This window comes from Pavona decussata, unplaced genomic scaffold (genome assembly GCF_977016875.1).
Source record: "Pavona decussata unplaced genomic scaffold, jaPavDecu1.1 SCAFFOLD_87, whole genome shotgun sequence".
NCBI classification, from domain to species: Eukaryota; Metazoa; Cnidaria; class Anthozoa; order Scleractinia; family Agariciidae; genus Pavona; species Pavona decussata.
In genome coordinates, this window is record NW_028145504.1 from 1,398,725 (window position 1) to 1,425,433 (window position 26,709).

Below are 26,709 nucleotides of genomic sequence, written 5' to 3' on the forward strand. Positions count from 1 at the left end.
AGGATTTGACTAGATATCGATCAGCCAAACGCGCCCAAAATATCAGTGTTGTTCGCCAAACAGTGAGTTTGCGACAGAATTGAAGCTTGCGTTTACAACTTTGTTAATGTCAGATGTAGAAACTTAACATACCCCATTCCTTTTATCCAAGTTCTTTCAAATGGAAAACGCCCTGTCAGTGTAGATGTTTAGTCTTACAAGAGTTAGCCCTGTCCCTCCAAAGTCTTACTCTGAATCAAAAAATGCAATTCGGATTTTTCTAACTTGGGTCTATTGATTTTCTTTTAAACCCATCCTCGTCAAAAAGATATCGTATTGAGCAAAAACGATTTGTACGTGCTTTGTTAATGTCTCCCAAGGATGTTTGAAGTTTCCTAAAAGATATATTGCAGGAAATTCTTGAACAATATGTGATTATTTGTAAGGAAGAAAAGTTGTACGAATTCTCCAAAGTGGAGAGACATTTTCTGTCATAGTACGTGAAAGTCTGACGTTTGAATAAGTGTGCGAAAAACATTGAAAATTCGTAACAAAAGGGCTTTCCCTCTCATTTTTTTTAAGGCGTCCCTTCGTGAACTAATCTGTACATAGGAAACAGATAATCTCCAGGGGTCAATTGTGCGGGAATTTTCTTTTGTTTTCGAGGGCCCTTTGCATCACGAGTGAACCATTTGTCTAGATTCACAAGGTTAATTTGCAAATCAATTTTACACTATGAGTATTATGTTTACCATGTTCACTGAAGACGATGAATGGGTCTATTGATTTTTTTTTTTGGCATTTCTGGTTACACCGGTTTTGCACGTTCAGAGTAACTGGAAATGGAGAGCACAAACCACGGTTTGACAGGTAATAGACACTTAGAACAATGATTTGAATATGCTGAAAACCGGATTGACTAGTTAATAAAAAGAGAACACTCTAAACAGTTTGTCAGTCTTACAGTTGCACAAGCGAGGAAGCAAACAAAAACAAATCATGAAGGGCATGAAAGGCATTTTTTTGGCTTTGTCGGTGATTGTTGCTGTTTTATTTGTCGCGGTCGAGTCCAGAAGAGGCTCAAAGCCTCGGAAAGGTAAACTTTTATCATATGCAGACGCTTTTTCTGTGCCCAAATATTTTTTGGTGCGATTTTGTCAGTTTTGTCGCAAGCTTCTAAATCCTCAAAACGAGCGTCGTAAACTGCCTATTTTGCTTCAATCGAATGTTAACGCGTCTGGCGCGATTGCAATTACAGTCAAACCTGTAGTAAGCGGACACCCTCGGGACTCTTGCTAGTGTCCGCTTAATGGAGGGTGTCAGCTGATGAAAACAGGTTCCCTTAGAATTCGTCTCAAAATGGTCATATTAATATTCCTCAGTATTATAAGGCCTTGAAAAGTTCAAATGCCATTTCCGTGAACAGAAAGGTGGTTGACAGACCGAAAACCAGATTGGGTTTATTCACAAGCACTGAAAACCTACTGAACACCGAAGCGAAATAACAGATCTCATAATACCCTGCAAGAAGTGGTTTCTCCACCGGACGCTACACTAGGAAAGGGTTCTCTCCCTTTCGTAACGTAGTGTCCGGTGGCGAAACCACTGCTCGCAAGGTAGAAGTTACCCTGCGAGTACATTTTAAAAGGGGACACATTTTCATGTAACTGGTTGAGACAGAAATTGATGAAGGATTTGTATTATGTAATTAGTTTTACAGACATGTCTCTGGGTACACAAATTTCCTATTTTGCCACGCAAACGTTTTCACGGTAAGGCCACGTATTAAAATTTGATCACTTTTGGCAACAGAGAAAGCATTTCCTGTTTGTTAAGAGTCAACAAAGACGGACAGATCTTTTTGTTGGCAAAGTTACATGACCGATCTATTAAAACGTGGACAAAAACATGCATCCTTTTTGCAGAGTCCTTTTAATACAGGTTTTTAACAATAGAAATGACCATAAAAGTCAACTTTGAAGTGTCCGCCTCCGCTTAATAGAGGTGTCCGTTGAACACGGGTACTTTTTACAAAATGTGGGAAAATAAAGGTGGGATTTGTGCTGCTGTCCGCTTGATATGGGGTCCGCTTAATACACGTTTGACTGTATACTGTTCGCAATTTTGTTGCCCTCTGTTCAGGGGCATCCAACGACCAAATCTTCCTAAATACGTCAGAAGTGCCTAAAATGGATTTGACAAGCAAGAGCTATAGGAGGAAATAACCTACATGTTACAATTACAAAAAAAAGGAAAGACTATTTATTAAGAAAAAAAAAAAAAGACAAGCACATGCATGCATGGTTAAAATCCCATTGAAGCCTGAAAATTTTCCGTTTTTTTTTTTTTTTCTTTTTTAATTAAACTCTAGTGAGCAGCAAACAGCAACAGATCTTGTCAACGTCTTTATTATCTCCTACCGGTTTCGCCTGATAACACAGACTTCGTCAGGGAGTTAGAACAAGAGAGTGAGGGAACTTATTTTATACCTAATCATTGTAGTACAAATCACGTTCCAACAAGGGTGTGAACAGCGAAAAAACACCCAAAAAGTATTACGGGCAGGATATGACGGGAATCCTGCGTGACGCGGAAAATGTGCAATGTTTAATTTTGGGGCTCACGGATTTAACGTTAAATCCGTGAGCCCCAAAAATTAAACATTGCGCATTTGGCATTGCGCATTCAGCATGTATGGGGCTGTGCGGAAGTTTTTCCTTTTCTCCTCCGTTGCCCGCTCCGTTGTTTCTTCTAGGCTTCGCTTCCGCGACTTTGTGTCTTTACTTAGCTCTCCCCCACTAAACAACACAAAGGATAGAAGCGATTCCATCTCGGAAGCCGGTTTCAGAAGAACAACCTATTTCGAGACAGAGTTTATTTACGAACTTTATCCTAATCATTTCAAAAATATCTCGAAAGGATAAGATTTTTTAAATACCAGGCGATTAATGAATTTCCGATCTCAAAATAGACGGATAACTTAACTTTCTAAATTCTTCTCCTGTAGCCATATTCGTTGGATCGATTTTGAACAAAATAATTCGAACTAAAACAGCTTTTCCTCCGACTCGTCACGTCCTTTCGAATCGAAGTTGCGGGAACTTGAACGGGCTAAAATAAGACCTTTGGTAATCAACAATCCGATACGCGTGTTTGGGATTTTTGATTGACAGTCTGAACTGTTCAGCCTGGTCTTACAGGATCGCTCCGTGTTAAATCTGTTGCTTATGCCTCTGGATTCCTCGAGGAACATAGGGCCGCAACGACACTCCTCCAACGCACTCGGTTTTGGCTCGTCCTCTTCAGTTCGGCCCACGACATTCCGGTAGACTTCGTCTCGGCTTCAATGCTTCTCCGCCAGGTCTGCTTCGGGCGACCAACTTTGCGCTTCCCCTGTGGATTCCAGTCTAAAGCCTGTCTGGTGATGTTGGTTTCAGGCTTCCGCAAAGTATGGCCAATCCAGCTCCATTTTCTCTTCTTGATTTCAGTCTCCATTGGGGTCTGATTTGTTGTTGCCCACAGCTGTTCGTTGGAGATAGTCTCTGGCCATCTGATGTTGAGGATGTTTCTGAGGCATCTGTTGGTAAAAGTCTGAAGTTTGTGGGTGCTGGTCTTGGTCACTCTCCACGTTTCTGAGCCATAAAGCAGGACTGACTTCACGTTGGTGTTGAAAATGCGGATCTTGTTGCGGAGTGAGAGGGCTGTTGATCTCCAGATTGGTCTCAAGGTGTTGAAGGCGTGTCTGGCTTTGTTGATTCGGCACTTGATGTCTTCGTCTGTCCCCCCGTCTTTACTCACGACGCTGCCCAGGTAAACAAACTTGTCAACTTCTTTGATGTTCTCTTGGTTTAGCTGTAGTGGATCTTGCTGCTTGTTGTTCACTCTCATGGCCTCAGTCTTTCCAATGTTGATTTGGAGTCCAGTCTTTACTGCTTCTTCTGCCACACGACAGAGCTTCTCTTGTGCGTCTTGATGCCTATGGGAGAGAAGGCTGATGTCGTCTGCGAAGTCCAAGTCCTCCAGCTGTCTAGTAAAAGTCCACTGGATACCTGTCCTCCGGCCTGCTGTAGACTGTCGCATAACCCAGTCAACCACCATCAGGAAAATCGTCGGTGAGAGTAGACAACCCTGACGTACGCCGGTATGCACGGTGAATGGTTCCGTCAGTTTCCCGTCGTGGATCACTTGACAGGTGGCGTCTTCGTACATCTGCTGTATGATGGTGACAAACTTTGGTGGAAATCCGTAATGGTACATCAGTTTCCAGATGACGTCTCGATTAACACTGTCAAACGCCTTCTGGAAGTCCACGAAAACTGTGTACAGGGGGGTCTGCCACTCCAGGGACTGTTCGATGATGATCCGTAAGGTTGCGATGTGGTCCGTGCATGAGCGGTTTTGTCGAAATCCTGCCTGTTCGTCCCGGAGTTTCTTGTCTAAGGCGGTTTTCAGTCTCTCTAGGATGATTCTGCTCAGTACTTTGCCCGGTATAGAAAGCAGCATAATTCCCCTCCAGTTGTTGCATTGTGAGAGGTCCCCTTTCTTTGGTAGCTTCACTAGGTGTCCTCGTTTCCAGTCCTCTGGAACTTGTTCCTCTTCCCAGATCTTGGTGAGTAGGGGGTGCAGCATGTCGGTTGAGGTCTGGACGTCAGCCTTGAGGGCTTCAGGTGGTATTCCGTCCGGTCCTGCTGCCTTGCCTGACTTGAGGGACTTGATGGCCTTGGTGATCTCTGTCTTGCTGGGAGGGTTGGTGTTGATGTCTAGGAGCTCAGTTGCTGGTGGGATGTCTGGTGGGGTGGGTGGTGCTGGTCTGTTGAGTGTCTCCTTGAAATGCTCGGCCCACCTTGCTCTCTGCTCTTCCTCTGTCGCGATGGCATTCCCGTTCTTGTCTTTCACAGGACGACTTGGGTTGCTGTTCTTTCCAGAGAGTGTCCTGGTGATCTCGTACAGTCGCTTCATGTTGCGCTGATATGCTGCAGTCTCTGCCTCTTCAGTGAGCTCCTCTATGAACTTTCTCTTGTCGCTCCTTGCGCTGCGCTTCACCTCCTTGTTTGTCTCCCAGTATCGCCTCTGCAGTTCTTGTTTCTCTGCTTGGTCCTGCGTCTGGTTGATCAGGTCTTTCAGTTTCTTCCTCTCTGTGATGATGGCCCAGGTGTCTGTTGTCAGCCACTCCTTGTGTTGCCTTGTTTTCTTCCCCAGGACTGTCGTGCATGTTGCCTTCCAGGTCTCTCGGAGGCTGCTCCATTGCTCTTCTATTGTCTCTTCTTGTAGGTTTGTAAGTACACTGAACTTGTTTCTCAGTTCTATCTTGAACTCCTCTGTCTTTGCCTTTTCCTTCAGAGTGCGGACGTTGAACTTGAAGGCCGGTCTTCCTGCCTGATCTCTGTAGGCTTTCAGCTTTACTCTCACAACTGCTACAACCAGGTGATGGTCTGATGCTGCATCTGCGCCGCGCTTCACTCTCACGTCGTGTAGACTCCGTCTCCACTTTCGCCCGATGGTGATGTGGTCAATCTGGTTCTCTGTTCTGCCATCTGGGGAAATCCACGTGGTCTTGTGGATGGTCTTGTGTGGAAATAGAGTTCCTCCAATGACCAGGTCGTTGAAGGTGCAGAACTCGGTGAATATCTCTCCGTTCTCGTTTTGCTCTCCTGTGCCGTGTCTTCCCATAGTCAGCTCTCTGTCTGTGTTGTCCGTGCCTACTTTGGAGTTCAGGTCTCCCATCAGGATCTTCATGTCTCTTTTTGGTGCTCTGTCTATGACTGCTTGGATCTGGTCGTAAAACTCTTCTTTCTCCTCCATGTCTGCCGTGTTGGTGGGGGCATAACACTGGAAGATGGTGACTTTTCTGCCTTTTGAGTTGAATCTTGCTGTGAGGATCCTTGGTGACACAGGTTCCCAGGACAGAAGTGCTTGCGTTGCCTCAGGTGTCATCAGCAGCGCTATTCCGTACATGTGTGGTTGTCCTTCTTCTTGCCCCGAGTAGATGATGGTGTCTCCACTCGTAAGTCGTGTTCTTCCACTTCCATTCCACCGTGTCTCACACAGGCCTAGGATTTTCAGGTTGTAGCGGTGCATCTCTCTACACACTTGTGCACTCTTGCCTGTCTCGTATAGGGTTCGGATGTTCCAGGTCCCTATCCTGGTCTTGGCCTTGGTCGTCAGAAGAGTTGTCGGCGCACTGGCTTCCCGAAGGCTTTCACCAGCTCGCGTCATGCGCTCTACAGGAGAGGACTCTTCCTCAATCAAGAAGTCTTCAGTAGTTGTCGTTGCGGTGTCTGTAACAGGCTTTTGTTTTCTAGAATTGGGTTGTTAGCCCTATTCAAACCCCCAACCTGGAGGACCAGAGGAACATTAAATTCGGAGGAACCTACTCCTAGATGGATTGTCTTCACCACGACTGACGAGCTCGATCTACCCGGTGTGAGTGCTCTTAGTCTGGTCTCTACCCCTCGACCTGTCTGCCTTGGGTGGCCCTACCAGGAGACAGATCTCCGGACAGCATAGCTCTAAGGGTCGCTGAGACACGCAAGCCCCCTAACCACGGCAAGGTTGCACTCTCTAGGAGGGTTAAATCTGTTAAATAAGACTAAACCCGCAGATGTCTCAAGAGACCTTTTAGATAAAATTCCGACACGCACATGTCACGGAACTCGGAGAAAAGGCGCTATATTTCTCGAAACTGAAGTTAGAATCGTACCTTGAAAATATTTTTCAGTGTATATCACTGCTTTGTCGATGTCGCGAACATGCAAAAAAGCAGCCTTGATTTTTCGCCTTGGATTGAGTAAGTGAAATGAATCGAGCATAGAAGGCAAAAAATTCTGGAAAAAATTCGTACACTCGCCTGAGTTTTGAGAAAACTTTGCCAAACAATATACCAATGGACAGCTTAGTTAATAAAAATTTAATGTAGAACTTTGCTGACAAAAATAATGGTAATTAGAGCGAATTATTTTTTGTCACTATTAGAAAGTAGAAGCTTGCTTCAGCATGCTTGTTAACCAACATCCACTGAATCTGTAAAACCAAAACCACTAGCGACTTTAAATAACTTTTTTATTCAAATATTTGTGCCCCTTTTATGAACACAGACCCTGAAAAAGCTGGTAAGGAGGAGTACTGGGCCCTAAGGGAACTGGACATAACCAGTATGTTTGAAAGAGGACCCATGACACCTTGTCTGGGGAAGGGGGTTATCGAAGACACCACCTATCTTGTGAACATTACTGACAGAATTTTATTGGCTTTAAAATTTGAGTTGACACAGAAATATTCAGTTGGTAAGAGTTGGCATTGCTAGATAAACAAGGAAAGTGAGGTTTGAATCTCACTGTCATTTTTTGCTGCTGGATGGAGGAGTGACTATGCAATAAAGACACCATCTTTTGAGGTTGAGGAAGGGGGGTGCAGGTAGAGGCCACCATCTATTTTGGGATTTGGTGGGTCCTGTTCGAGTATAGTAGTTTTGACCATTTCCCTAATTAGCTGTAACTGAAGCCTGATGAACAATTTAACTGAGTGTGTTTTGGTTTCATTCCTAGGTATATGCTCAGCTGTACAATTGTCCATCAAGCCTTCTGGTAATACATTCTTCACAGGCACTGATCTGAAGTTGCGATGCAAATGCTACATGAACCCTTCTGGAACGTACGCATTCACTAAGGATGGTGTCCCAGTGACGACAGATAGTCGCGTCACTTTAAATCGTAATAAACTCTTTATAAACAACGCGAAAGGAGGGGACAGTGGGACTTACTCGTGTTCTGCAACAACAAGGGATGGCAATACTAAAAGCCCAACTAATGATTTGTCCATCACTGTTGTTGGTATGTTATCTTCAAATTTTGTATTTCTTTCGTTCACAATATCAGTACCTCGTCTGTGTATGTTGGAGTAATTCAACCTCAGGAAATCAGGATCCACAGATTTTCTGGTATACATCAGATTGAACCTACATGTATGAACTGACAAATAATTAACCATAACATGTTAATCAGCCTTGAATTTACTAGTGAATGATTCTGACCTTGTTTCTACCATTATTATTATTATTATCATAAATTTTTTTGGAGGGGGGGGGGGGGGGGGGGGGAGTCAACCATGCGCCTTGAGCCTTTAAATGCTGACAGGCCAAACATGCAAACATCTCAACACCAAAAGTAGTGAAAATTTTACAGTCATGTCTTCTTCAAACTAGTTTTCTTTTGGGGCCTCGTGTAGCCACATGCACAGCTGTCGTTAAGGGCTGCAACCCATAACATCTGTTACAGCCGAATACCCTTGATAGAACCTTCATGCGTGTTAAGGGTATTAATTCTTGATAGCTGTAGGTTCATTTTACGCAAAAGCCAGCAACATTGTTACTTGTGTGAAGCTCCATGTAACGTGTGGCTCAAAACTAAATGACATCCATACTATTGTGGCTTAACCCTTTAAGCCCTAACAGTGATCAGCATCAAATTTCTCCTTATAGTAATAATAATTATAAATTTTATATTGCGCGCTTTGTATAAAATGATCAAGCGCGCATTACATATAATAATTAATTGTACAGAGCATACTTATTATTAAAAATATACCATGTAAAATTCGAAATATACAATGCACGTCAAGATAATAATACAATTTTTAATAAAAATTAAAAGTTCAATCAACAAAAGCTTCTTTAAAGAGGTGCGTTTTTCAGATGGCACTTAAAAGTCCGTAGATCTGTAAGAGAACGAATTTCACGCGGTAATACATTCCAAAGTGCCGGAGCTGCGACCTGGAATGATCTGTCTCCTAATGTAACCCTACTTCTATAAGTTGGCGTTGCAAGCAACAAACTATCCGAGGAGGATCTTAAATTAAAATTTCCTGGTCTTTTAATCGACACAAGTTCTCTTAAATACTATGGCGCGATTCCATGGATGGCCTTAAAAACAAACAGTAGAATCTTAAAACTAACGCGTTGGCTAACCGGTAGCCAGTGCAGCCCGTACAGCAACGGCGTTTTTCGACAGTAGCGTGGCGCACGACAAACTAGATGTAATATTAATGCTTATTCAACCCCTGAGGTCATGAGAATTAAGGATATGATCACCCAAGGTGAATTTTCTTGATATTTTGTTAACTTCTTCCCAGAACTTTTATAAGAAACGTATGGTGACAAGATAGGAGAATTTGTTCTTTGATATTACAGTGGAACCCTGATTTTACGATAGTCGATCAAACGATATTCCAGATTTGTTCCCGCGGCTCCCAAATCCAAATCTCTTACCTCGGGTAACATTTTGATGACTTTTTTAATGACTACAAGCATTTTTACACCAGCTGTAAAAAAACTTTCAACCCGTAATACATTTTTCCAAAAACCATGCCATGTGCTCTCATCCGGGTACAAAAAACAAAAAAACAAACAAAAAAAAAAAAAAACAACGTCATGTCCAATTACACGAAATGTCATCATGATGTAGACAATCAAAATAAAGTCTGACGATTTTATGGCGGTAACATCCTCCCCCCGCGTTCGGCTGAGTTAAATGGGCTAACACTCTTCTAGTAGGGCTAGTTTCACAACAGGACGCTTCATCAAACCAAACTTGGTCTTCACTTCAGCTGATCTCACGACATTGTCATGGCCAGGGAAAACTCTCACAATTCTGCCAAGAGGCCAGGAGCCTCTCAGGGTTCCATAGTCTACCAAATCACCAATCTTAACATTCGCCATAGGTTGAAACCACTTCTTGCGAACAACTAAACCAGGCAGATACTCTCGCAACCAACGATTCCAGACGTGGGTGGTGATAACTTGTGCCTGACGCCAACGCTTCTGAGACAATATCTCTCTGTCAGCAAAAATACCAGGTGGCAGATTAGGAGATGCTCTACCAATAATAAAATGATTCGGAGTCAGCGCTTCAAGATCCCCCATATCAGAGCTCACTACAGTCAAAGGACGACTGGTGACTAGCCACTCAACTTCAGTAATGGCGGTCACTAATTCTTCATCCGTGAGGACTTGATTCCGCAGGACAGCATCAAGGGCTTTCTTACAAGACCTCACCAAACGCTCCCATATTCCCCCCGTATGGGGTGCGGCGGGTGGATTAAATACCCACTGAATTCCTTCTTGGCTTAGTGTATTTGCAATTCGATCTTGATTCCACTCGCAAAGGCATTCTTTTAACTCGTGGTTGGCTCCCACGAAGTTTGTTCCATTGTCAGAGTAGATGACAGTTGGTTTACCTCGTCTTGCTATAAACCGTCGAAGACACATGATGAAAGAGTCAGTAGACAAAGAGTGCGCAACTTCTAAATGCACACCTCTTATCAAGAGACAAGTAAAGAGGCAACCATATCTCTTTTCTTCCTTCCTGAGATGCTTCACTTTTAGTGGACCAAAGAAATCTACTCCAACTTTCGAGAATGCCGGTGCAACTTGTAGACGATCAGAGGGAAGGCCAGCCATCAATGGTGCTTCTGGTTTTGCTCTTCGCCTTCTGCAATAAGAACACTGATATAGAATCTTTCGTACTGTTGCACGGCAGCGCAGAATCCAGTACTGTTGTTTTAATTCGTTTCGGACATGTCCAACGCCTTCATGTTTAAGCTTCTCGTGGCAGATTATGACGATGAGACGGCTCAGCTCATGCTCAGGTGACAACACCAAAGGGTGGCGGCCAGAATATGGTATATTGGCTCTCTCAATCCGACCACCAACACGAACCATTCCTTCTTAATCCAAGAAGGGTGAAAGAGAAACCAATTTGCCCTTGCTTGAAATGGGTAGAATTTTCTTAAGAGTGGCAACTTCTTGGGGAAAGGACTCTGCTTGAGCCTTGCGGATCCAGAATTTCCGTGCTTGCTCCAACTCTTCAACTGACAACAGACCAATTCGACGTTCAGCCACTGCGTGTCTGCAGTTGTAAATAAACCGAAAACTGAAGGCAGTTACTCTGAGGAGTCGCGTCAAGGATGAGTACTTATCCAAAGAAATGAATTAACGCCTTGGATCTTGCACTGCACCAGTCCAATTTACTGCCATTTCTTGGGTTTGCAGGTCATTCATAGGTTGGTTGGAGGCTTCAAGTTTTGAATTCCCCTTTGGCCACTTCTCTTCAGGGAGATGTAGGAAGGCAGGACCATTTAGCCACCTGCTCTCTGACCCGATCGACCAAACCGGAAGTCCCCTGCTACCATCATCTGCAGGATTCAATGGGCCGGGACAGTGGTTCCATTGACTGGGTTCCGTCATGTCCAGAATCTCACCAATTCGATTAGCGATAAATGCGGGGTGGCGCTTTGACTCTCCACGAATCCACTGAAATAAAGTGGTACTGTCAGTCCAAAGGTATTTAGAATCAATGTTGTAATCATGCTCCTTGATTACTACAGCAGATAACCTCGCACTCAATACTGCGGCCTGCAGTTCAAGCTTAGGAATGCTCAACGGCTTCTTGGGTGCTACTCGCGTTTTAGCTGTAACAAAGGCACATCTCACAGTTCCACTGACATAGCTGAATCTAAAGTAAGCTACTGAGCAGAATGCCAGTTCACTGGCATCTCCAAACACATGCAGCTCAATAACAGATGGATTGTCCACAACATGACGATAAAAACGGAGAACAAAGAATTCTGAAAGCCGCTCCAGATCCTCCTGCCATTTGGACCACTCTATGAGGAATTCTGGTGGTGGTGCATCATCCCAGCCAATACCAAACTGCCACACTTGTTGAAGAAGGATTTTTGCTCGCACCAGGAATGGAGCCAGGAACCCAATTGGATCGAACAATGATGCTATCAGACTCAGAATTTTGCGTCGCGTGTCTGCCAAGTCCCTTTTAACCACCTTGTAGACAAAACAGTCAGAATTAGTGTCCCAAATGACACCAAGAGCACGTTCCATGTGCATGACAATTTCTTCTTCAACCACTTTTACAGAGGGAGCTCTCTCTGATACTGGTATACGCTCGATCACTTCCTTCTCATTTGAGATCCATTTGGTCAAGTTAAATCCTGCAAGCTTCAGCATTGCAACCAGTTGCTGTTGCAGCTCCAGAGCTTCGCTGCTCGATTCCACGGACTTGAAGAAGTCATCCATGTAGAAGTTTCGCTTTAGTGCAAGGGCAGCAGTTGGAAACTGCAGTTTATTTTCTTCTGCACTTCTAAGAAGCGCATAGTTAGAACAAGTTGGTGCACACTTGGCTCCAAAGATGTGACGCTGGATTAAACATCGCTTCCATGTCTCCAGAAATTGCAACCCGATCCTCTCGAAATCGCATGAAAATTCCAACAAGATTGTTCATCAAGTCTGGACAACTCAGAAGATGACTGTTTAGTGATTAGCCTTGAAACTTAGCAGCATCACATACTCGTCTAACCTTTCCAGGTTTACTGGGATTTAGAACAGGGTGATGAGGCAGGTACCATTTTTGCTTCACAGGTGCATTTGCTTCTTCCTTAGTCAGCTTCTTGATGTACCCTTTCTCAAAGTCCGAGCTGATGGTTTTCTCATAGGCAGCTGCTAACTCAGGATCACGTTGGAGTCTCCTTTCCAGAACATTAAGACGATGGACTGCCACAATGCGGTTGTCGGGGAGTCTGATGTTCTGATCTTTCCAAATCAACGGAACCTCATATCGACCATCCACCTTTCGGGTTTTCTCATTCAGAAACTTCATGACATTTGCATCCTCAACTGAATGTTGGGTATCATAGTCATAGCGGCAACCAAAGTTCTCAGTCCGCCACCAAGATTTCACTGGAGTCACCACATGGACTTTACAAACTGACTCACTGTCTTGAATATAACCAGGTAGGCGGCCAGTAATAGCCCACCCAAGTTCAGTACGAATTCCAACTGGTGACCCTTTCGGTCCACTTCGGGTTTCCAGTGGCACAATAAGCTCTGGGACATCACTGCCTAGAAGTAGAGTGACCTGAGTTCCAGCAACTTCAGTCAACTTTAAGTCCAACAGGTGTGGCCATTTCTCCTGTAACTCCTTGAGTTCCACCTTTCTTTCAGGAACATTCAGGCGATCAGCTACCAGGACTCCATTGACATCAAATCGGTTACCAAGGTCGTTCAATGGACTGACTTGTAAACTTACACGTCTTGTCAACAGTTCTGATGTTTTCTGAATTCCATTTAACAGCACGCTTTCCAACGGACCATCCAAACCATGGTTATGGGCAACATCTGCTAACAGCAAACTGCATGTGCTTCCAGTGTCTAACATTGCATATGTGTTGAAGTATCCCTTTGGACCATAAAGTGTTACAGGTACCACTTGTAACAAAACTGAGTCTCTGTTTCTATGAGATGCGCTAGAATGTTCATTGGATGAGGTTGCTGCTACGGAATCACTGCTTCCCAAGGGGGTGACGCTCCCTACAGAGTGCAATAATGCATTGTGAGGTCGCGTACATCCATTGACACCACACTGCTTCCTATTAGGACAGTCGTTGAGCCAATTCCCAGATTGAAGGCAACGAAAAGACAACTTATGTTTCTGAACTTCACTGAGACGTTCGTCAACACTCATAGCTTTGAATTTGGAACAATCAGACAAGTTATGTTGCTGTCCGTCTCCTAAAAGGCACAATTTTGTAGGCTTCTGATGAGATGAATAACTACCAGAGAAAGTGCTCTGCCTTTCAGTTCCTCCACTGGGAATACCTGACAGAAAATTTGTTTTTAAAGGGCTGAAATGGGTACTTAGGGCTTGATATCCTTGTATAGCAATCATCATAGATCTCTGACTGCCCTTTCAACCAGTTGCACAAGTCAACCAGGGTCGGTCGCTGCTGGTTTGCAGCATTGATGTAGTCTTTCCATTTAACTCTGAGTTCTGTGGACAGCTTATCCACCGCAAGAGAAAAGTTAGCTTCAGCTGCTAGATCATTCTCGTATCCAAACCTCTTGAAAGTCCACACAGTGGTTGACACCACATCTGATAGATTCCTCACTTCATGGGGTTTGTCATTCTGTAGTCGTGCAGTTTTTCTCAATCTGTCCAGCGTGACTTTTACAACAAGAGAAGGTTTTCCAAACCTGCTTTCCAATTCCTTCAGTGCCTCGTAGTAAGAATCTCCACTGTAACCATACCCTTTAATTGCAGACTTAGCTTTACCTACCACAGAGTTCTGAAGATGTTGCATCTTTCCATTAAGGGAGAGATTAGCATCATGAACAATTGATTTAAACATTGATGACCAGTCAGACCAATGCAAGGGGTCTCCATCAAACTTGCTAAGCTGTAGCTTGGGAAGACAATCACGTGTAGAATAGCCATAAATCACTTGTTTTTGGTCAGCTATAACTGGTGTAATGTCAGGCTGAGAACATGAATTAGGCAAATCTCCAATCCATGACTGTAGCACCTTTACAGGCCTTGACTTACTCAAAGGACCAAAAAATGGAATACTAAACTTTGGTTGTTGAAACGATGGGGATGATGTAACAGTACACGCGGTCTTCTTAGTTGACAACACAGTTCCACAACTTGTTTGTGCTTGTTTCACAAGACCAGGGGGTGGTTGAGAGACCACACACTGTTCAGCAGTAGAATGAGGAATTATTTCCAAAGAATCATCCTCAAAATCAAGCAATCGATTAGATAAAGACTCGTGATCATACCTAACAGTGTTTGCTGCCTTTTCAAGGATTTCAGCTTCGGCTGCAAGGCGTGCAGCCTCGTCTTCGGCTTCTTGAGTTTTGCTCCTTTCTTCGGCTTCAAATCTAACTCTCTCAGCTTCGTACTGGACCAGTTCAAGTTTCCTTTTTAGTTCCAATTGTTGCTCAAACTCTTGCTTTCGTCGCTGTTCCTCCATAGCGAGTTGTTTTGCTTTGATTTCCGCCGAAGCCACCTTTGCTCGGATTTCATGAGCACTTCTACTCGAAATTTTACTCGCCTTTACCGAGCTCAATCCACTAACGCTTTCGTCTGCTCTTTGCTCAAGATGGGCTTCAGCCTCTAATTTCACTTCCTGAACTCTCTCCAGCTCCACTTCGTACCAAGTGAGGGCTTTTTCGTGCTCGTTTTCCGGAATAACAGCCACCAGTCGATCATTTAGAACACTTGCTTCGTTTATACATTTTTCCAGAATATGAACATATCCGCGGAGAATGGCCTTTCTTCCAAATTGCTCGATAGCACTGTTCAATTTCTTTATGGTATTCGTAATTCGTCGCTTCACAGACGCTCGCTTGTTTCTCAGGATAACAATTTCTGTATTCATAGCTCCACGCACTTCCAAATGCAGACCGCCATCGGTCGGATCGGTCGATTCCATAACAAATTCTTCGATTCACTCGTCGTATCCGGTTCGTTTACGACCAGAAAAATGTTCCCGCGGCTCCCAAATCCAAATCTCTTACCTCGGGTAACATTTTGATGACTTTTTTAACACCAGCTGTAAAAAACTTTCAACCCGTAGTACATTTCTCCAAGAACCATGCCATGTGCTCTCATCCGGGTACAAAAACAAAAAAAACAACGTCATGTCCAATTACACGAAATGTCATTATGACGTAAACAATCAAAATAAAGTCTGACGATTTTATGGCGGTAACAAGATTTAACGATCAACATTCTGTGTCCCGGCAAAAGTTATTTATAAATCGGAAGTTCGTTTACAACGATATCCCAATTTAACGATACAATATTGCTGTCCCCTATCCGTATCGTAAAATCGAGGTGCCACTGTAGGAGTTAAAGGGTTGACTCTTTAAGCCCCATCAGACCAGCATACAATTTCTCATTACAGTACCATTACCTGATCAAGTATAGAGGTTAGGAGAATAAAACTGATGATCATCAATACATATATGTATAAGACGTTTCCTTCCCTTAAATGACACAGTGTTATCACTAATGAGCTCCGTCTTCTGCCCAGTTTGAAATCCGAGTTTTCTTCTTATGTAAATTATCAGTTCGAAGGCATTGACTCAAATGCCAAATGAAGCATCAGTTGGAGATCAAGAGCTGTGGTTTTCTCTAAATCTTCTTCTGTCAGTTTACCATTCAAAAGAGTTCTAATAAAAGTGTGATGTCACAAATATTTTGAAATTATTGGATTTGTTATTATATTCGGAAAGAGCATGATGACAAATGCCTATTTCCCTAAAATCAGCATCTTAATTATTGCAATTTGGGGGTGAGATATTAGCTCTGTTATGCCCTGATGACTCCATACAAATTCCTCTAATTTTGTCTCAGTTCCTAATGTTTAGTTAACCAATGTGCTGTGCTCTCACCAAGATGATCTACTGCTTTTTAGTTCCACCAACAATTACAATAGCACCTGATAACCAGACTGTGAAAGAGGATGAGCCAGTTTATTTGCACTGTAAGGCAGTATCCACACCAGCAGCAAAAATCTCCTGGACCAAAGACAACGATCCTGTCAGAGACGATGTCACTGGCTACACGCTTTTTCCAAATGGAACGTTTTTCATTGCCAAAGCTAAGCCCTCAGACTCCGGTACCTACAAATGCCTCGCTCGCAATCCAGTAAGCTGGACAGCGGATGCTGATGCAAAACTTGTAGTTATGTGTGAGTTTATCATTGGTGGTTTTGATTGTGAAAACAGCGGTTTGCTGTGCCTTGTGAAATTGCCCATTCCAATGTTCAAATGGAGACTGAAAGGTTTACATTTACATTTTGTCAGAAATTGAAGTCTCTCTCTAGAAAGATGATATGGATTTGGGGGATGCCGTCTCAGAATTAGAAACATTTGTATAGAATTCAGGCGACCTTTGATAGGTCATAGCCTGGTTACTACACAATGAAACTTAACCAATTAAATTGGTAAACATACTCATTTTTATGTGATCTTTCTAGTGATGGGTTTCATTTCTTCATATGATGCAATCTGAACAATGTGTAAATAAGGGCCGTAGTTACTAAAACAAGGAATGACCTAAAATGATCTAAAATGACCTAAAATGATCTAAAATGATCATCAGCGTACGGGGCGGGGAAGCTGGGGGGGTGGGGGGGGGGGGCTGCAGCCCCCCCTGTCGGAAAAAAATTGTATTATTCGGGCAAAACTGATGTACCGTTCGGGCAAAGACACAGTAAAAAATATTTTATTATTTAATATCTTCATTTATTTGTTTTCATCCCGCAACTCGTGGTGATTATTGCTGTTTTATTTGTCGAGGTCGAGTCCAGAAGAGGCTCAAAGCCTTGGAAAGGTAAACTTTTATCATATGCAGACGCTTTCATCTTTGCCCAAATATTTTTTGGTGCGATTCTTTAGCAAGCTTCTAAATCCTCAAAACGAGCGTCGTAAACTGCCTATTTTGCTTCAATCGAATGTCAACGCGTCTGGCGCGATTGCAATTACAGTCAAACCTGTATTAAGCAGACACCCTCGGGACCCATGCCAGTGTCCGCTGAAAACAGGTTCCCTTAGAATTCGTCTTAAAATGGTCATATTAATATTCCTCAGTTCAAATACCAATCCCGTGAACAGAAAGGTGTTTGACAGACCGAAAACTAGATTGGGTTTATTCAAAAGCACTAAAAACCTACTGAACACCGAAACGAAATAACAGATCTTATAGAAGTAGTTGGGCGCGTTCCAAATCGGTGGGCATCGTTTGGAGCTACCTACCCTGCGAGCAGTGGTTTCTCCACCGGACACTACATTAGGAAAGGGTTCTCTCCCTTTCGTAGCGTAGTGTTCGGTGGAGAAAGCACTGCTCGCAGGGTAGAAGTTACCTACCCGGTAAGGTCACGTATTAAAATTTGATCACTTTTGCCAACAGAGAAAGCATTTTCTGTTTGTTAAGAGTCTACAAAGACGGACAGATCTTTTTGTTGGCAAAGTTACATGACCGATCTATTAAAACGTGGACAAAAACATGAATCCTTTTTGGAGTGTCCGTTTAATACAGGTTTTTAATAATAGAAAAGACCATAGAAGTCAAGTTTAAAGTGTCCGCGTCCGCTTAATAGAGGTGTCCGTTGAACACAGGTATTTTTTACAGTAAACGTGGGGAAAAAAGATGGGACTTGTGCTGCTGTCCGCTTAATAGAGGGTGTCCGCTTAATATGTGGTCCGCTTGTATACTGTTCGCAATTTTGTTGCCCTCTCTTCGGGGGCACCCAACGACCAAATCTTCCTAAATACTTCAGAAGTGCCTAAAATGGATTTCTGTATGTTTTTGAAGCCTGTTTGGTTAATTTCCCGGGTTAATTTGGAGCTGCCCTAAAATTATTTATCTGTCGGGATATCTTAGGGGAACTTTGGTTGTGTCGAAAGTTTGAGGGGGCTTTTTTGTCTCATCCGAAAGTTTGAGGACACGTAGTAGCCATAGTTTCATTAGAAAAGTTTAGGGGACGTTTTTCACTATACCCGTGACTACGAAATCTTAGTGAATAAAAATGCTCATCCGAATATTATAGGCGTATAACCTATTCATCCAAAAACGTTAGGGGATAAAATTATACGCTATGTCAAACCTAAATAATGTGAATTCCTGACGATACCTCAATTTCTCACCGAAAATTTTAGCAGCTTTTAGAATAGTTACGACGGAGGAAAAACACCATCCCAAAATTATGTGAGTTATAAAACGTGAGTACATCATTTCAGAAAATTCCAGGGAAACTTGATAGAGGTTTTCCAAAAAAAATTTTAGGGGACCTTCTATCCGAACAGATATTTTACCGTAATATTCCGATGGGTGCCCCTGTCTCTTTTTCCAGATTGAGATTGTGCGTTCAAATTGTTTCGCCTACGTTCAATTGTTTCGTTCACGTTCATTTTAATCTAGCCACCCGGTGGCGCGCGAGCACTGAAAAACAGGTCTTTGAATCTAATTCGTGGTTGCGTAATTATACCTTTTACAAAAATTTCCAAAATGGTTTAAGCCTGAAATAAGAAGCAGTGAAAATTTTAGGTCCGCAAATCCGCATGCATTGACCATCTGGCAACCATACACACGTTTGTTGGCAAATTCTTGTATGATTGTAAAATTAACGGTCATTTTACTCTTCGTCGTGATCAAATGCGATACTGTAATCCTTGAACCTGCATGGAGGAAAAAGTTATTTCGCTGTATGCGGTTTTTATTGCATGCCGGTGCAGCTAGCCTTTGCGTTTAAATGATATTGTGCCACGTATTTGTGGCCTTGCCGTGAGAGACCTTTGCTACCAGGGAAGGAAAGTGTGTGGGAAGGAGGAGGGAGGGAGGGAGGGAGGGAGTATTTCTCTATACGGGGAACACCCTCGGGACTAGGCAGGGTAAGTGTCCCCTGAATAGAGGTGTCTTCGGAGAGGTTCCACTATATCAGCTATGTATGTTTGTACGGCTTTGCGGGCTTACATGGAACATTAAATTTACATTGTTGTTGTGGAATTTTTTATGAATTACATCTTATTTTTAATAGACATAGTTAGGCAATTTGTAATTATAGTTTCCCTTCTGTGAAGCGTTTTTGGACGACCGGGAAAAGACGCTATATAAGGGTATTATTATTATTATTATTATTATTATTATTATTATTATTATTATTATTATTATTAAAAGGGTATGTTCTTTTAGACGTTTTGGTCTGAAATAGGTTTAGATTTTGACCATTTTCGTCTCGACGTCTAAAAATAGGTAATGATTTCACAGAAACGCATATGGATTCTACAAACTATGTCTTAAAATGGGTATGAATTTTAGAAAAAAGGGTGTGGGAAGATATGTTTTGGTGTGAAATAGGGTAAGGGCTTGGAGAACAGAGCCACCCACCCCCACCAAAAATTCCGAATAGTAACTCCCTCCACGCGGGGATCGTCGCTTTCACTGCCGGAACTCCTTCCCCATAGTATTGTAACAACTTTGGACTTTGGAGCAAATGAAGTTTTGATTGATTGATTGATATCGAATGAGTCGTAATTTCTCCTTGTTGAATTGTGTCATGTTTTTCATCAAATTGCGATGCAGACAGAGATTAGTGTTGGTCGACTGATTTTACGCAAACGCCGTTTGAGGTCAGGTGGTATTTACACAGCGCATGCGAAGTAACATGAAAGTTATAAGCATAAAATCTCCCCGAGTGTAGTTTAATGTGTTTTACACTCGCTTGCAGTCTTCTTCCCTTGTTTACAACGTATCAAAGTCGCAGCAAAACTAAATGAAATCATTCTTACTACCATAGTCTCCCACGCAGTCGTTTTTAGGGAACTCGCAGGAGGACTCGTATTACCTCCTCCCCGAGTCCCCTAAAAACGACTGCGTGGGAGGTTATTGAGTACCATGGCAGGCGATTAAATTTGATTGATTGTCCGAAAAGTGGCAACCCCCATCAAAATCGTGCTAACTGCCTCAGTAGGTTGCTAGCACCTCAGATCACGCGCGCAAAGTGACAGCAAAATTATGCAAATTAAAGAAGGGAACGAGTAGTTGCGTCTCGCGGCTGGCTAAGATCCATCGCGCGCGCTACAAAACTTAGGTTAAGACTGCTCGCAGTCTACCGCCTCAGTCGCCCATCACAAAAATTTAAATTTGTAAGATTCGAAATAGGGGCACTTTACTCGGGCAGAGGCCGTATAGGCGGTGGAGCGCTTAGAAAACAAAGCTTGCTGTTTTCTCAGCCCTTTGACCCCCACCTGTATACATGTATAAAACCTCCTAGAACTCGTACACGCAGACCAGTGTACGCAGACGTTCTTTGGCTAGTCACGCCACGCCCTCCTTCGTGGAGAGGAATGCGTGACGTGACGGTTCAAAGGACGTCTGGGTAAGAGACTTGCTGGTTGTTCCTATTGAAAGGCCCCCATTTGTGTCTTTTTGACTTTTAGCGCGGGCATGTGCAAAATCCTGTCTTAATTGTACAGACGACTGCGCTGGATTTCGACTGAATCAGGAGAAAAATCAATGCGAAAAATGTAAGTGAGTAAGTAAGAACTTTATTAATGTATCGTAACATCTAGCGTACTGGCATGTACATTAATTGTGACACCTAACTACATAACAATTTTAAAGAATACAATACAATCCTATAACATATACAGTTGGTAAAAATGATAAATGATAATTCAAAAATACATTTTTTAAATAAAGAAAGAAATGAGGAAAAACTACAATAAGGCATTGGTGAGTAGTTGTAGAGGAAACAGCTTTTACTGCAATATTGTCCATCAGTTGAGAAAAATCAACTGATTCAATTATACGCTTCTTAAAAAAAAAATTTTCACGATGAATTGTATGTAGTTTAACCATGCCACTTAATTTTTGGAAAACTTTCAGATCTTTCTTCAACTACAGCTTCATTGCTTGTCCCTGATTTGTCAATTGTCGGTATATTTTTGTAATTCTTATTTCTCTACATTGTTTAATTTAGAAGACAATTATATCTCTGCCCAAACATTAAGTTGAATTGATTGATGTTTTTCTCAACAGACTGTGGCAAGATCTGCGTTAGATGTGATGGCAGAAAATGCCTGGAGTGTGACGATGGATTTGCTAGGATCACCATCACGTGGGGACAATTCAATGATACTTTTTGTACACCATGTGCTAGGCAAACTTCGATCAAGAGAAACACAAAGGGTGTCGAAGAAGACGACTCAAAATGCTCTGCAGGTCAGAATAAACCTTTGACTCTCATTAGTCAGGAAATAGTCTTCATAGTGGGTAGCGTACAGTGCACAGAACTTCGCTTTCAAAGTAGAGTGTTCACATGAGTCCCCCATTTTTCCGTGGGATTTTCGAGACTCGTTAGCTTCGATCGAACTCCCGCCATTTTGGTTTATAACGGCGAAGGTAACATGGGGAGAGCGTCTATAGTACTGGCAAACTAATTCGGCGGGAGTCCGACCGAAGCGTACAAGTCTCGAAAATCCCCCAGAAAAATAGGGGACTGTGAACAGTCTACCTTTAAAGGGTAGTACGTGTGAGTTAAAGAAGTCAGGCAAACTGTACCGATGGGTCTTCACCCTGGCTTGTGTTCCAGGATAGCCTGTCTATGAATTTGTACCAATCATGATCAGTTTTCTTTCAAATTGACCGAATGTTGGCCAAAATGTTGATACTGTTTAAACGGTCCTTAAGTATTGTTTTAAATGTGGTTTCATTATTCTGGAATTATGACAGGATTTAAAACAGCAACAAGGGCTTACTTTTAAGTAACTAACAAAATCTCAACTTTTCTGCCATTACGAAAATGCTCTAATAATGTCCACGTGAGTTTTATCACCACTGCTAAAAAAGAGCAAAGTTTTCTGAGGACAGTCACGTTTTGAAAACAGCTTCTAAAAAGGCAGGATGTACAAATGTACGTACACCGTAAAAAGCGGCCGATAAGCCACTTCTTTTTGAAAATTGAAAGTATTTGGGAAAATTTCACTCAAAATTGGGGGTGCAGCTTATCAGTTCTGCAAAAGACAGCCTTGAAAAATGTGATTTCTCTTGAATCACCCTTTCTAAGACAAACATGTGAAGTCCAATATAAGCAAAAAAAAAAAAAACCGAAAATTCTAAACTTGGGGTATGGCATATCTTTTGGTGCTTGTGTATGTGTTGTTTGGTAATGTCGTTTGTTATCCTCCTTTTGACAGCATTGCGTATTAGTAATTATTTTCATGCATATGTGGTACATGCCTACCTGCACAGACCACAAAGGATTGCATGTTACTTTGAGGGACACCAGCCAATCAAAGTAACATGGAAAAAGGATGGTGGGGTTCAAGTCCGTAGCACTGACCGAATAAAAGTGGAGAACAGTGTGGTGCATTTTAAAACCATCGAGAAGGAAGATCAAGGTCGTTACTGGTGTCTTGGAGAAAATTCATTTAGCTCAGCCACAAGCTATGTTAACCTTTCTGTTTTTGGTAAGTTCATGCTGTGTACCCTGTAAAGAAGTGTACTTCCAATAAAGCCCAATTCTAAGGATGGTCCCCTCTTTTCAAAGATAATTTTGCACATTTTATGGCTATGTGGGAGAAAAAGATCATAGTGTTATTGAAATATAAAAAGACAATTAGGGGTAGCCAGGCAGAGATAATATAATATACATGGTTTTGTTTATTTTAAAGCTTTTTAGAATTCTTGTTGCTTAATTACAATGTATCTCCTAAAAATCTGTGGTTATTCCCAGTTTTTCTTTTGGTTTTTAAAATCCTTGCTCAGACCTAATTTTCCTGCATAGACATAAACTGGGTTAAAAAAATATCTGCATTAGGAGGCACCAACCTTAAAATAATCATGTTCAGCAAGGTGACCAATCGTACTGAGTTGTAGTGCTCTAACATGCACAGTATTTGAAGTAATGTTTAAAAAAACCAGCCAGAGTGTTTTACCAGGTTTTAGACCCGATAAAACACGTGCTGCGAGCTTTTGAACAGCTTCAAAAACATTCCTGGAAAAGGATGTGTCAATAGAGTTCATAACAATTATGCTTTTGTGAACGTTGGAAATTAGCATAGAGAAAAACACCGCAAACTAATGAGGAGTGTTTTATCAGCTGATAAAACACCGCATACTAATAAGGAGGACGTTTATCGATCTAAAGTCATTGCACGTGATGTATTATCAACCATTTAAAAGGTCAATGGGCCTATAAATTATTAATGAGTTTTTGGAACATTGTGAGGAGAAGAGCTTGAGTTGAGTTCGTGCGTTGCTGACTGCCGTAAAGAAGTTGCAAGGCGTATTCATTTCACGCCATGTTACGTGTACACTACACAATGATACAATTCATGCAGCATTTCTCCCAACAGTAGTCTAACAGCGTAACAAGATTGTGAGACACGTTGCAATAAAAATTGTTTGGCAAAAAAATAAATGCCCATATTCATTCGGTACTGTTATTATTATTATTATTATTATTATTATTATTATTATTATTATTATTATTCTGATGTGTTGCAATTAGCCCCAATGTCATCTCATTTTTGCCCTTGTATTCTTTATGGCACTCGATGAAAGAATTTGTTTGAACAGCAAGACGTTAATTTGATCTTTGTATTGTTCTCGTGGCCGTGTTTGATCAAGTTGTGGTGTATTAACGAGAAATTAGTTGTTGACAATTATTGGCGCTTAAAGTGCTCCAGCAAGGGTATACCCAACAGTTTCCTTTGGTTGGCGTTACGGTTTTGTTCCTTAGAATGTCCCGCTACTCACATGTTAAATTCAGCTTAATAATCCGAGCAGACCTAATTTTGTTAGCTTACAGAAAAATCGTTTTATTCTGAACTATTGCAGAATACTGCAGCAAGAATCATTGATCACATTACTCCTGTTTTAAAGAAATTGCATCGGCTTCCTGTGAGAGAAAGAATACTTTTCAAGTTACTTTTAATTACCTATAAGTCCCTCAATGGTTTTGCTTCGGCATCAAGCGGTCAATCATTATCTTCTCTGTCATCTTCAAGCTGTTACATCCTCACACTCCGTTCTGGAAATTCCAACCTCTTCGTTATTCCCAAGAGCAAGACAGTAACTTGTGGTGACATTTCATTTTCTCTGGTGGTACAGAAGTTATGCAATGAGCCACCACAAGCTATAAAACAAGTTACCTCAGTTGATGGCTTTGGAAGCTAATTTTTTTTTTCTGTGAAAGCTCTCTTTTCTCTTAATTTTGATTTAAATCTACTGACTTTTTATTGTAAAGAGCATTGAGACATTTAGATGTATTATGCACTTCTTAAGAACTGTTGTTATTTTTAAAGGCCTACATGTATGTGCACTGAAGAAGCTTTGCTTACCGCACCGATTCTCACAGAGATGGAAAACCCCCCAAATTACTTGTTCACGAGCGCTATAGTAGTAGACAGAAACCACTTCTGTCAAGCATAGTCTTGACATTGATGTTATCCTTATTTTTCATGTCTTGAGACTTTACAAGTATCTATTAAAAGTTTTTGCCTCATTTATGTCAATAAAAAATTATTGAACCTTTTCAAAACAAAAGCACAAATGCAAATTAGAAGCAGTTTAGGTGAATGTGGGCTGTTAAAAGGTCGTACTTGGGGATTGGCTGTAAAACTGCATTTTCTTTACAAGGACTTACCAGTTTGATTGTTGTTGTTCGTGCGTGTTTACAGTTTCTCCCAGTTTTGACGTGCGGCCAAAGGACACAACAGCATTCGTTGATGACCACATCTGGCTGCACTGCAATGCATCAGGTGACCCCAAGCCAAAGATCAGTTGGAGTAAAGATGTACTAGGGGGAGACAGGTTTGACAAAGACAGGTTCATTCAGCATCCAAACGGGACACTTCACATCAAGGAAGTCCGCATGGAAGACCGCGGCCGCTACTACTGTATCGCAGCCAACCATGGTGCAATAAAAAGTAGCTTTTTCACCCTTGACGTTGAGAGTAAGTTGAAATTTTGATGTACATGTAAATTTTGTGATGCTTTAGGCTTTGATGTTGCGAGGCAGGGCTAAAAGTTCTGTCTGGTGGATTTTACTGTCTGACCTGCAAGTACCAGTAGGATTTGATTACATCACTTACAGTATATTATATTGTACACAGTAATCTGAGGTGCTTATAATATTGTCGCCGTAGAACTCTGTTTCATACAGAAGTGGTCAACCCTTTTCTTTTGATGGTGATCTCACTGTTGACTGAACTTATCATTTCATTCATGCTTCAAGGTTGTTCCCGTCTACATCCTATAAAATTAAGCTTGCTTAAAGTAAATTGATTTTAAGGAATTTTCAACCAAGCCACAGCACTATTAAGAGTGAAAACATGTTGAAACAATATATCTACATGTGCTGTGCCTTATTCTAATTATTTATTTAACTATCAATTTATTGAATTGTCACGAAAGGTAACAAAATTAACAACAAAAAGACACACATGTGTAAGGTAAAAACGAAGGAAGGGAAAGGGTGTATCAAAGGGCAGAAACAGAATGGAGTCCCAACTGACAAGTGCCCTCTATAACTAAGAAAGTGAAAAAGAACAAAAGTCAAATGAGGACTATGAAAAAACAAGTTGCCCCTAATGGCATTTACACGGAATGCTTAATGTAGCCCCATTTATTACCCATTTTATGCTTCGGAGATTTTTAACAACTATCCTCCCTTCGCAATTGAAATAATTGAATGATTTTATTCAGAGAGACTGCGTGATATTTTATAATTGTGTTACTGGGAATCATACCGGAAATTACTCTGCGATAACGTCATGACTACGCTGGAACTGGTCTGGCCTCCTTTGCGTTGAATTATTTGATCTGTTTTTCAAAGCTTAATTTCTTCGGTGTGAACTCTCCCAATTTTCACCGTTTAAACTGTCGAGTACTACTTAGAAGTTATCATTTCAATTAACCGCTTGAAAAAGGTTCGTTTTCTTTCTGAAAACGGCAGATCAGAGTCTTAAATTCATACATGTGGCCGCCATTGAATGAAAACAACCTTTCAAATAATGATTTGCTTTGACGTCACACAGGTAGAGATGAGTATAGTGGGCTCCCTCCCTCGTGATATACGCGTCGATAATGGATTTTGATTGAGCCGTTTTTACGCGGAATGCCCGCAGGGCAGGCCGTGTCTAAGTTTGGGTCTGGTATCTTATTTTTTACGCGGGATGCCCTGAGGGGTATACCGGTACCGTGTCTAAAAACGGATAGATTTCTTTTTTACACAGGATGCGCGCAGGGCAGGCCGTGTCTAGGTTTGGGTCGGGTATCTTTTTTTACGCGGGATGCCCTGAGGGGCATACCGTGTCTAAAAACGGGCTTCGTATCTCTTTTTTCATGGTAGTCACAAATTTGCACATTAATT

The 26,709-nt window shown here is 41.9% G+C and overlaps 3 protein-coding genes across 7 annotated transcripts in view; 2 read left to right on the forward strand and 1 right to left on the reverse strand.

The window, feature by feature from the left end:
• The window catches only part of LOC146474682 (inactive tyrosine-protein kinase 7-like), a 71,374-nt gene extending 45,902 nt beyond the window's left edge, over window positions 1-25,472 (forward strand). The window contains exons 2-9 of the mRNA XM_085116813.1: window positions 689-1,075; window positions 7,524-7,808; window positions 16,246-16,631; window positions 19,914-19,968; window positions 20,771-20,857; window positions 21,372-21,554; window positions 22,529-22,801; window positions 25,016-25,472. Coding sequence (XP_084972939.1) covers window positions 979-1,075; window positions 7,524-7,808; window positions 16,246-16,631; window positions 19,914-19,968; window positions 20,771-20,857; window positions 21,372-21,554; window positions 22,529-22,801; window positions 25,016-25,308 — 1,659 coding nt within the window. The 5' untranslated portion in view covers window positions 689-978 and the 3' untranslated portion in view covers window positions 25,309-25,472. The remainder of the gene's footprint in view (window positions 1-688; window positions 1,076-7,523; window positions 7,809-16,245; window positions 16,632-19,913; window positions 19,969-20,770; window positions 20,858-21,371; window positions 21,555-22,528; window positions 22,802-25,015) is intronic.
• LOC146474683 (uncharacterized) overlaps window positions 1-26,709 on the forward strand; it is a 74,435-nt gene that overhangs the window by 43,949 nt on the left and 3,777 nt on the right. The window lies entirely within an intron of this gene.
• LOC146474685 (uncharacterized) lies at window positions 3,196-6,548 on the reverse strand. The gene has a single exon (XM_085116396.1). It carries the CDS (start codon window positions 6,193-6,195, stop codon window positions 3,205-3,207), a length of 2,991 nt encoding a protein of 996 aa, XP_084972522.1. The 5' UTR covers window positions 6,196-6,548; the 3' UTR covers window positions 3,196-3,204.

Excerpts from the sequence above, each read along its gene's own strand:
- LOC146474685 (XM_085116396.1), bottom strand. The coding sequence starts at position 6,195 with ATGACGCGAGCTGGTGAAAGCCTTCGGGAAGCCAGTGCGCCGACAACT.